Source organism: Anoplophora glabripennis, unplaced genomic scaffold, assembly GCF_000390285.2.
Source record: "Anoplophora glabripennis isolate ALB-LARVAE unplaced genomic scaffold, Agla_2.0 scaffold186, whole genome shotgun sequence".
Lineage (NCBI taxonomy): Eukaryota > Metazoa > Arthropoda > Insecta > Coleoptera > Cerambycidae > Anoplophora > Anoplophora glabripennis.
In genome coordinates this window covers 640,651-653,314 of record NW_019416662.1, presented here as the reverse complement: position 1 = coordinate 653,314, position 12,664 = coordinate 640,651, and the positions used below count along the sequence as shown (strand labels likewise).

The window sequence follows — 12,664 nt, the reverse complement described above, 5'->3', positions numbered from 1 at the left end:
CCTTAGCAAAGCGCATCCCAGGCTGCATAGCCGCACTACCCTACCCAACCATACCACACATAAACATGACACTACCCCCGGGGTTTACACAGACGAGCCGGCGAAGCAAGAAGAGCGCCAGAAGAAAGGGCCCTAGCCGGCGGGGCCCAGCCAGGACAAAAGGAGGTCCCACAAAGCGCCTACACCGGCCGCATTTGCGGTCGGGGTAGACGACGGATGGGGCCCACCTACGAAGGCTGTCCAGGCCTACACGAGATGAGGCAGGATAAAGAGGGATAATCCCCCTCGATCCCAAATCATTGAGGCCAATTTCTAGCCATGGAATAATGGCACATGGATTTTATACATTTTGATTTTGTTCATAATGGATTAGAGATACGTATAGGGAACCTATACACAGTTTGAACCTACACATACCCACTTAAACAGGTTTCTGTAACATTTACCGTTTGGTCCCTAGCGACCGAGGCGTTACTGGTGGCCCACCCTGTATTATTAACGACAGTTACTAAAAAAAATTGTAAAAGTTCAAGGTATCGCTTGTAGTCCATTTTGTAGTCCGTACCAAGTTACAGAATACCACCCCATTAAAAGAATAGATAACTTTGTGTTTATTCTATGATTGATAGAAGTTGTACAAATTACAATAATGTAATTACAATTTAAAATTGCCGCCACATACTGAAGGAGATCGGGTAAAAGCAGGTATTTTCGTAAACGTGCGTGGCAGCACTGTTAATATTATTACTTACTAGGTACGAAGAAATAGCGTCAGATTGCGAATATTAAAATTAAATGTAGTTAAATACTATGGATATTTGAATGTTTTTAAGTGTTTGGAAGTGAAATTAAAATGAAAATGTAAATATACTTAATTTTTTATTTGTAGCACAAGTGACGATACAAAAGAGGTGAACAAACAGTTTTCATTGGATTCTGTGCTAGTGACAGTTAAACATCGCTAGCGTAGTAGCGTAGCTTTGAAATGTGACTGTTTTGACACCTGACTGTTGTTAAAAACTCTAAAAAAATGCCAATTTGAAAATCCTGCAACATGAATTCGAATCAAAGTACACGCAAGTAAGTAACTACAAGTTTGTTTCTAACTTAAAAATTCGTTTTACGTTAATATTTATAGTTGCTTGTGTGTAACTAACTGTAATAATAATACTAACCTTTCTGGTTGTTTAATTATACCATGTCAGAGATTTATTTATACAGTAGAATCTCTATAATCTTGCACTTCATTACACCGGGGCACGTCTAATAATCCGGCGTTATTTTTTCCGCGTTTGTCTACTATGCTTGAAGAATTCAGTTTATACAGTTATAGTTTAGTTGAAAGATTATTTTACAGAAACATAAAAACATTATAATAAATATATATATGCACACACAAATGTTATATGTATGTATCGATGTACCAATCTCTTTGTTAATAAACAATTAAAAGACGTTTTTTAATTTAATATTGTTTACATTATACAATATACATATTCCATTAATTCGAATTTTCCAGTACTTACTCTGGCACTCTTAGGTTTTTAATGGTGCCGAATTAATGAGATTTTACTGTAGTTTGAAAAATAAATTGAATTGAATGTTTTATGTAATTGAATTGTTCAAGTATCTATCTGTTTCTAGTGTAAAAACCCGAGTAACCCGATCATCATATGAGCTAGGATCAGATGAAGGCCTAGTAGAAGAACGACTAAAAAATTTGTTGGTGAGTCTACAATATATAATATATCTTAGTTGTTGGTATGGTGATAATCATTGATAGTATCAAACATATGTACTTAAATCATTGACAATATATTTTAGTAACAGTTATTAAAAATTAAAAGTGTGTCTATATATTTGTAGGTGTAAATAATTCAATCTTCTGTTCCTATGAAGTCGAAGGTTCTTAGTTTTTCTTTAAACTCTCAAATTGTAATATAACCACTGCATATGTAACCACAGCAGCACAAAACTGCAATAAAATATTGAATGTCTTACATTAAGCTTGCTCTTCAAATATTTACCTTTAAAAACACACTTTGATTTATTGAAAATAGTCCAAGTGCACTAAAATCAAGGCGCTGATGTAAACATTGCAACAGGAACATCTTTTTCTAAAAATAATGAAGTCATTACTGGAAGAAATATGAAATTTAATATTTAGCAAAAAAAAATAAATAATAAAAGGGAAAAAATTTATATCTGTTTGCCTATTGGTACAGTGCAGGGAGTAATGCATATAAACAAAATTGAGAGAGCGCTATAGATCGCTTCCGTCGTCAAACGTGCCTCGTATTTTGATAAAATATTAATTAAACTTACTTCAAAGTGAAGTTTTGTGCCATTTTTGGTATGAAGTACATTCAACAGGTGGGTACTTTTCTTGGACTGGAATAATAAGAAGCAATCTAATAATGAGTGTTATCTTAAAAGGGATAGGCCCATTCGGTAGAATTTTGTTTGCATATTCCAAAAGTTTACCCTTTAATTAGTTAGTATGCCAAAAATCAATTTTTTATTTCAACGAGAAATATGTGAAGTAAATTAATAAAAACAGAGCTCGGAAAAATGTTAAGCAACCATTGCTTGATGTCATAATGCCGGTACGGGCGACTGGCAGAACACCTCCGCTCGCGCTCACTCATCCCATTCTGTGTTAATACATACGGTGTGTGGTTCGCTTGGCAGTTTCATTAATCATTGTTTTTATGTCTAAATAGGTCGAAACCGAGGATTGTACAAATATTGTATAGTTCCAGGTTGCAAAAGTACCTCAGGATCGACTCCGAATAAAATATTTATTTCATTACCGAAAAATGAAAAGTTTGTGTGATGTTATCCACTATCCCCAGCCACGGTATGCAACTCAAAACCACCATCGTTTTTCTTTGGTTGCACGTCTAGGGGGTTGTAAAATATTATTATTTGAACATTTAGAGCACAATTTTCAACTTTATGCCGGAAAAAAATTCTACTCTATCTAAATGTTCGTGTTCACAAAAAATTCGAAATACGTCGGCGAGAGGGACCTATAAGCAGTTAAGAACTACTTTCATTTTTCTTTGGTTGCCCGTCTAGGGGGTTGTAAATACTATTATTTGAACATTTAGATCAGAATTTTAAAATTTGTCAAAAAAAAAAATTTCCACCCCATCTAAATGTACCCGTTCACAAACATTTCGAAATATGTCAGCGAGAGGGACCTATAAGTAACTCAGAACCACTCTCGTTTTTCTTTGGTTGCCCGTCTAGGGGGTTATAAATATTATTATTTAAACATTTAGTGCAGAATTTTCAAATTTATGCCGAAAAAAAAAGTTCTACCCCATCTAAACGTTCCCGTCCACAAAAATTTCGAAATATGTGGCGAGAAGGACCTATATGCAATTTATTTAAATAATAATATTTTACAATCCCCTAGACAGGCAACCAAAGAAAAACGAGGGTGGTTCTGAGTTGCTTCAAATACTAGTCAAAGTACTACTGGCACATGCACATCGTCACATACATCCACAAGTACCGAGTCTAGTACGTTGGGTACATTTGTACAAAAATGGAATGCAAAACAAAATGTAGAAAAGGGAACCATTTACGTCATTGAGAAAATCCAAAAATGTATTTAGGTATTCCAAGTCATTCTATGTTTATAATAAATATGTTGTGTGAAAAATGCATTTCAACAAGACTTGATGTACTTGATATATATCTCTTATACACTCTATTTATACACATCTCTCCGACTGCTCGCGACTTGATCGCCGAGTGGCCGGTATTGTGACGACATTACCTGTTCTCCCGCAGTGTTGACCTTTTTAAGGGTCTTACAAATTCAGAATTAAATATATCACTTATTATTAATCCTATTAACATATTTTTTTTTAAGATATATTTAGGTGGTTAAATACTATCAGAAAATGAAAGAAAAAGTTTAAAATTATATATCACTGAATGGGCCTATTGTGATATATGAATATAAGTAGGTAATTCTTTTTTGGTGATTTTTTTTTCCCATTATTAACTAATAGAAACTAAAAGAAAAGGAAATAATGAATTAAATTTTATGTTACGTATTCCCTCATACCCAGTATTTGTCTGTTTATAATTAAAAAGTATGTCTTACCAGTTGGATACATTCCGTACACACTTGCAACATGAAGATGACTTCGATGACGGTAAAAGAACTCCAAAATAAGTCATATATAACCAACATTCCTGTTTGTTTTTTTACAATAGAATGAGCAGCTGCCAGTACTGTTACAAATGTTTTGAAAAATAACAAAACTAGTTGTAAAGCAAATGTTTTATTAACTAGTTTTGCCAATGTTATGATATCCCAATGTATTGTTGCAATGTACCTCAACGATTTAGCCATGTTATTTTCATTGTATGTTAATTTGTCACATTGATTTTCTTTGTCGTACGTTCCTTTAAGTACTAAATTGGCAATGGAGTTGTTTAGAGTTTTTAGTCTTCTCATTGCAACCAATATAAATGTGCAGAAGTGACCAAGTACGGAGGATGAAATCAAAAATGTTAAATTGTATATCACAAAATACACGGTGCACTGCAGATATTTTTGATTTGTGTATATAATGCACCCAATATTGTTTAATATTATGCAGATGAATGTCGCAGCATATTTAACAATGCTGAAATATTTTACCGTTCTGAAAACAGATCCATTTAAATGTAAATAGAAAATAACATACCTACTCTGTTATTAAAAAGGGCATATTTGAGTACCTAATTTAAAATTTTTCATTTTTAAATAATACAATTCTAAGGACCGGTACTTTCAGTCTATATTAATTAATCGCTCTACAAATTAATCTTAGTAAACTAAATATTCTTAAGCTATAAAATGGATAAGAAGAAAAAATATATTTTACTGAGAATGAATTCGGTCTCCTAATGAAATTATTGGCAGCAGAACTAGAATTGATAGAGCAATCCTTAGGGAAAAGAATAGTGCTTGGCAAAAAATGCATCAATTTGATGATATCTACAATTGAAATGAAACATAAAAGGTGAAGATATAATGTAATAATACAGTATGTATTATATCTCCACAGTTCAAAATATGTTCTATTGCTGGGAGCAATAACTAACAGTGTTTTTGGATAACCGATATCTGTTCCATGTGGGCAACAGTTCTCAAAATGTACATGTGGATAGAGTCTTAACACATTTAAGATACATAATGGATAACATATTATATGTAGATAAAAACTATCAATTACTATTACTTGTACCCTATCCAGTTACCGTGAAATATACATATTATTTCTTCTTATATAAAAAAGATAATAAAAATTTATTTTACTGTTTGGCAGCACTAACATAATTTATAAAAAACTTTCATATTCACCTTTTTGAATTAACAGGGCAGGGTTACTACTGAATAAAGGGTTATCTACTATTATTACTAACCTGTAATTAATAGCGGCTCCTAGTATTCTCATTCGTCTGTCAATATCGCAGAAGGAATTCATGCAAAGTACCAAATTGTTCTTTGTAAAATAGAAATAGAAAATTATAACTAAAGATACAAATACCTGACTCAGTTCTAGAGCTGTTTTTATTCCGTGATACTCGACTTTTTCAATAAATATGTATACAACAGCAGTAATCATACTAAGAGTTAGGATTGTCATACAGCAAAAGTAAAACCATTTTAGAGATATTACTTCATAACTATTTGATTTTGCATTCCATTGGACAGGAAATGTGCCTAGTGAGCGAAGAAAAGATAGTCTCTTTGTAAAACTTCTTATATCATCTATTTTAGCCATATTGGTGTATTTCAGTACTCTAGGATATATTACAGACAGAGTTGTGACTCGGTAATCATAAATCTAATTTTCATTTTCCTAGTTGCCTGTTGGTTTATGTTGGTAATCACTATTCAACAAATGCGTCAATCACTGTTGATGTTATGTCTTATAATCAAGGCAAATTCTTATAAATGATATTATTCAGGACATTACTAAAATTACGAAAAGCTCTTAACCATCAAATCTAAATCTCATTTTTAGGATACAGAATGTTAAGATTTAAGTTAAAAAAAGACTTATTAGTAGCTCTGTTGTTATTTAAAATATTTGGTTGAAATTTTATAATGACTTGTTTGTTTCGCATACCTAGAGCCGTCTCTAAGGTTTCGGCCGCCCTGGGCTAATTATCTTATACGCCTCAAATTACAAACCACCACCAAATCTAAAATAAAACACCTACAAATCCAAAATATAAGACTTTAAGGACCAAAACTACTGAGCCAAGAGAGACGCATAATCATTTAATAAATCTCAAGATTTATTTAGAATAAGGGGATAAGAGAAATTGGGAAATTAAATATCACATATTCAAAGAAATCACAATATTACTTTTTCTGTTTTGGGTATTGTGAGACACTATAGATTAAGAAATGTAAAAAAGTGAGCGAAAAAGACTTCTGAGCTATGAGAATTTATTTACTATTTTTTTTTTACTAATTTACAGTATTTACTAAGTTACAGTATTTCAAAATACTAAAAAAAACTTAAGATACGCCAATCAATTGCATTAAGGATCTTGTAATCCAAACTCTAAATTAAAATTTTGTAAAAAAAAAACAATTCAGTTAAAAAAAACAAGCCTTTTAAAGCCTTAGGGGTGCCAAAAAAAGGAGGGGTGTTGATAGATACTGGATCTCCTCTTTCCGCCGTCTCCTCTAAGATTTGTTTGTTTTATCCCAATTAGGTACACAAAAAATATTATGTAAAATTCCGAGTTATAATAATATTTTTTTTAATTTTAGCTTTGGCAGCCTGTATATTGAAAAAGAGTTGTTTAAATAAAAAGTCTCTTTATTTTCATCCAAAAAATGCGTATTCTTATAAATTTTTTTATAAAACACTATATATTTATTTTCAGACAAATGCTAAGGAGCAGGAACGACCTGGAAATATATTTAATAAAATACAAGAAGTTCCAAAGCTGCGAAGGTCCGTCGTGACCAGAGCTGTACAAAATGTGATCTGTAGCACCCCTATGCCTACGGACAAGAAAAGGGGTTTCTTCTGTGCAGATAATTCTATAAATATTTCTCCAATAAATCCTATTAGTGAAGAAGCAGAAATTAATGAGGAGAAAAATGAACAAGATGCTGAACAATGTGAAAAATTTCAGGAGGATCATAAACAGCGCAACAAAGAGGCAAAAGTAATTTTAATCAGAGCATCATTACCTATCGTCATCTCCGATTCTGAGGATGAAAACGAAGTAGAAAGCATTCAAAAAGGAGAAAATGAGAATGTAAAGGAAAATGGCGACACCAGAATTCATTACGGTACCAGAAGTAAATCGAAAAATAGCATTGAAAATTACATTAAAAATATCCCTAATAACACTGAAAATTTAAGAGCATTCAAAGATAAATCAAATAACAAGGGAAGTAGCTTTAGAAATGCTGTATCTGTTGGAAAACATGAATCATTACAACAGAGTAAGCATTCAAATAGAACACATTCTAACAAGACTGAAGTTGATGCCATACATCAAAACACAGCAGATACATGTGCTAACAGGAATTTAAAAAATGTCAATGTAATTCAACATTTCACAATTCCTCTTCAAAGAGAAAGCAGCATTGACAATCTAAATATTCTTAGGGTGCCAAATTGTATTCGGGATACACAAAACGATTGCAAGGGGTTAGAGTCGCCCTCTTCAAGTCCTGAAAAAAGTAGTACACATCAAGATAATGTGAATTTAGAGAAAAACAAAATTGTTGAAGAAGTAGTTGATCAGGGTCTAAAAAGTATAATCGGAACCAAAAGCCAAAATTTGTCAACAGAAAATAGATCTGGAAAAAAAGAACCAAAAGCGATAATTGAAGAAATTAACAGTCCTACGATTAAAACTAGTAATGTGACTTACAAGAGGGAGAGCAGAAGAAAAATTACTCAAAAAAGTAATTCTAACACTGATGTTAAATCTCCAGAAAGAGATATTTCAAAGGAAAACATATCAAAAAATAAGGGAACCGTAAAGGATTCTGACGTACAACACCAAAGAAGGATATCTCCTAGAAAACTTTCTTTTACATCTAAAGATGAGGATAAATATAATGAAGCTATAATACAGGAGAATCAAAACATATCTGAAACTGTAAAAGAACCTGTAAAATTGTCAAAGATTCCTATTTCAAGATCTAGTAGTAAGTCTAGAGATAAAAACCCGGATCCTACTTCTAAAAATATTAGTCAAAAAAATGCTAGTACAGTAGAAACTAGACGGCAGAAGTGTAAGAAGGAAAATTCTTTTCATCCTGTTAAGTCTCCCCCAAAAAGACCTCCCAGGAAGCTACGAAAAAAGAAATTGGCAGTAACTGGGAATATTTCAAAAATTAACCCAGGCCCATCTGATATCTTACAAGGGAAATTAGATGCAAATAATTATGATGAACTATTACGACAACCAGATACAGAACGAACTGAAAATACTACCAATAATGAGCTTGTGATAGCTGCAAACAAATTAGATCAATCCGATTTTAATAAGGTTATAATAAAAGATGCATCATTGGTATTAGAGAACAACTTACATAATAAGAAAGATGAAGTAAAGGAGAACCATCCAAACCCAGAAAAAACGTTAATTGAAACAGGAACGTCTCCTCTAATTCTTACTCCCGATAAAAATGATAAAGCTGTCACACATTTCAAAGAGGTGGTAGAAGCTGGTACCTCGCCTTGCCATTTCAGTGATGAGAAAGACATATTTCGAGCCATAGATAGTGAGAAAGCTGAAAAATTGAATCAGTTGGTATTAAAGTTATTAGGAAGGTCCCAGAAGCCATTAATTGACAATTCTAGATCTGACACAGGAATACAAAAAAGTAACTGGAACTTACTTGAAAAAAATGAAAATCCATCTGAGCTCCTGTCTACTCACAAAGATGAGCAAGTTCCAGTAACAGTGACAAACAAAGAGGTACAAACATCCTTACAAGGAGCATCTGAATCTCAAGGTCTGAACGAAAAAATAACAGCATTTTATGGAGACCAGCACAGCAAAAATTCTTCAACAGACCATAGCGATGTTATTAGCGATTTGGAGAAGAGAACAAAGAATCGTCACGTGCTTTATGAAAGCTTAAAAGAAGATCTTAGCACAAATTTCTCTTCCAGTGACGAGGAAGTAGTTGAAGGTGTTGATAGCAATGTTGAAAATCGCCCTTGGAGACTTGAAGAAAGCTTAGAGGTCCTCCCTGGAAGGAGCAGCTGTAGACTAAATTTCCTGAAGAGTGCACAGGAAATTGAAGAGGAGAGGCTGTCGGGAGGATATAATTATAATAAGTCAGAAGATAGAAGAAACAGACAAAAAGAATCAGACATAGACATATCTCTTCAAACTAATTTTGCAGATTACACAAAGAAAAACAAACTACAAATATATTCAAGAATGACTCAATATGGTAGTGAAAAAATTTCTCAGAGTACAAAACTACACCCGGCAGATGTTGATAAAAGATCTTCTTCACCAAGGAGTGTAATGTCAGATTTGGTCATTTCTGAATCAGATTCCAATGGTGACTGTCAGTCAAATAATCAGAACGAAGAGCCGCTATTACCGACTAAGAACAACACACTGTATGCAGCAGAAAACAAAAACAATAGTTCTAACGAAGCTATTAAAGATGCAGCGTTTAACTCTATAGTACAAAGTAACACGGAACTAGCACCTGAAAATGATAATAATTTAAGTGACAAAAATCCAGAGTTGCCTTTAAGGGCCACCTCGACTGCAGGAGAAGTAGTTAACGAATCAAAATTTAATGAACGTTCTACATACACCAGAAGCGGTAAAACTAATTACAAAAGTACAAAAATGCAAAAGAATAAGCCAAGTAAAGCAAACAGTATTGACAGCGAAGAGAAAGAGGATCTAGTTCACAGTGACAATGAGATATTGGCTGTTCCTTTAGAAGATACGGACCCACCAGCAATGGAACAGACATCTTTGAGAACAAAGGAGTCTAGTTTGAAGGCTCTCGACAAAACTGACAAAATTGCAAATAGTAAAGCAGAACATCAGTATGAAAAAAAATTGGGGAATATAATAACGTCACCTGAAACCACCTCATCTGTGCAAAAACAAAACACCCGTTCTTCCTTTAGTAAAAACTCTCCGGTTATTAAACCTGTTAAGGCCAGGACGCAGAAATCCAATAGGAGAAAGAAAATATCAGAAAATGATGGTAATGTATGTATTGGGGTACACTGGATATTTTAAAACCTTTTGTTTTCTTAGATGGCGTTTCTTCTACCACTGTAGACGCTGGGGATGTAACAGGTAAAGGAACTCTACTACTCTAATAATTAATTCCGTTTATACGAGGCATATCCACAAAGAGTACACAGCGTTTTAAAGGGGTTATACGCAATTGCAAGGCAAAAAAAACAAACGTTTTTTTGAGATTTTTTTCTGAAAAGGTATTTTATTTTACAAAAACAAAAAGTATTGGTACATTTAGTGGCAACATCTAAGTTTATAACGGCACTAATGATTTGTAAAAATATGGATCTGGTGTGCTCCTGCAGACGATCTCCTGAAGGTCCTCCAAAAAAAAAGTGTTTGGCGGTGACCACGATTTCTTCGATTTAGTTCATCTGAAATCAAAATACCAAGAAGATTCTTTTAGTGAATAGATAAAACTAGGTATTGATCGAAGGAATAATAGAAATTTTGATTTTTGACAAAAAAGAAAGTTAAAACTGAACACATGACTATGTACAACGTGGCAGAACTGTTTGTTTGAATTGTTGTGATGTTCACTTATTTCATACAAGAAGACTCGATTTAGTCTTCCTGTATAAAATGAACCATTCATAAATAAGGTCAATTAATACTTAGGAAAACAAAGAAACAAAAGAACAGCTTCTACTCTGGTTTTTACTCCGTCTACTTTGTAACCGTCCTTACAAATATGCGTATATCCCGGAAAGTACTTACTGGGTCGATTTGAAATTTTTAGGGAATATACGAGCCCCGGCTCATAATAGTTCGGCCGGCCAACGTTTTCAACTAAATACTTTAATAATCTATGAATTGTGCAGAAATAACGAAATATTTCTGTAAATCCTTTTAACTACAATAAAATATAAACTTTTTAGTTACATAAATGAACATTTTATTCAATACATATATCGACTAATGGTTACACAATAGAAAACTTTATCTGTCTCAGGGGTCATAAAAGTTCGGCCACTCTTTGATATTGAGTTACATCGTCTTTGTTCTTAATAACTGCTTTAATTCTGCTAGATATTGTATTTACTAACAAAGCACATTCTTCTGGTAGAATATTATCCCAAATATTAAGTAGTGTGACTTTTAATTCAGGCACTGAACGTGCTGGATGTTTCCGAAGCTGTTTTTTCATATTGTGCCATAAGGTCTCAATAGGAGATAAATCTGGGCTGGAAGACGTCCATTTTAATACTGGTATTTGATGATTCTGCAACCACATTTTAATAGTTTTTGCCATATGACACGGTGCACCGTCTTGCTGGAATATGAAATGCCCTTCCGCCGTTTGACACATCTCAACAGAGTAACAGACTCTCTTCCAGATTATCTCTGTACTTCTGCGCGTTAACAATTCCATCAACAAAATGCAGTTTACCAACACCTCTACCAGACATGCAACCCCAGACCATAACAGATGCTGGAAACTTTACTTTTTTGACTAAACAATCGTTATGATAGGCCTCTGAAGGTGTACGTAAAACTCGTTTTCGTGTGTCACCTACACAAACGTCAAATTTTGACTCATCGCTCCAAATTACGTTGTGCCATTGTTGATTCGTCCAATTTTTATGTTCTCGTGCCCATTTTAACCTGTTTCTCCTCTGCAGTTTTGTTAATAGAGGTTTTTCTTTTGCCTATTGGAAAAAAATAAAAAATTGCCAAGAATTTAAACAAGAAAAAAAAGATAAAAAGTTATCTTGTGAAACTTGAATCCTATTTTTCGAATAGTTCTTTTCGTTGTGGACATTGAAATAGGCTTTGCTATACTGTCCCTCCATAGTGCAGTTATTTCTTTAGTATTGGACCGCCGATTTGTTTTTACTATTGTGCGTAAAGCTCTTTTATTTGCTTCTGTAATTGTAGATGGTCGGCCGGTTTTGACTTTTTGGTTGACTCCGCCGGTTCTTCTGTGTAAATTAATAATATCCTGCACTGTAGAACGCGGAATTGAATGAGAAACTGATATTCGGCGGGCCGAAATACCTTTCTCATGGGCTTTTATAATAGAAACTCGTACATCTTTACTTAAGAGGTTTACCACGAGGCATTTTATGTTAAATCTGAAGCAAAACTTGGATAAAACTAATAATGACAGATATTTTGTTGAATTATTCAGTATGTGTTTTGTTTTGATGGAGTATATCAGTTTCATGGCAGATATGATAAGTGGCCGAACTATAATGACCCATTGGTTGGATTGCATTTTTGTTAACTATGTTTTCCTCAATTTGAATTTTGTCAAAAGTGATTAAATTTAGTAAATTGATAGTCTATACTTTATTACAAGTGAGGTAGTTTTAAGGAAATCTTTCATCATTTTGGTAGAATGTGTAATTTATTCAAGTATTTAATTAAAAACGTTGGCCGG

At 33.4% G+C, this 12,664-nt stretch overlaps 1 protein-coding gene across 2 annotated transcripts in view; it reads left to right on the top strand.

The window, feature by feature from the left end:
- Positions 1 to 740: 740 nt before the first annotated feature.
- LOC108904669 (extracellular matrix-binding protein ebh-like) overlaps positions 741 to 12,664 on the top strand; it is a 22,795-nt gene continuing 10,871 nt past the window's right edge. Inside the window, exons 1-5 of one of the 2 annotated variants that reach the window (XM_018707306.2) lie at positions 741 to 755; positions 890 to 1,080; positions 1,645 to 1,726; positions 6,916 to 10,243; positions 10,297 to 10,338. In XM_018707306.2, the coding sequence (XP_018562822.1) occupies positions 1,055 to 1,080; positions 1,645 to 1,726; positions 6,916 to 10,243; positions 10,297 to 10,338 (3,478 nt within the window). In that variant the 5' untranslated portion in view covers positions 741 to 755; positions 890 to 1,054. The other variant, XM_018707307.2, reaches the window with a different exon arrangement.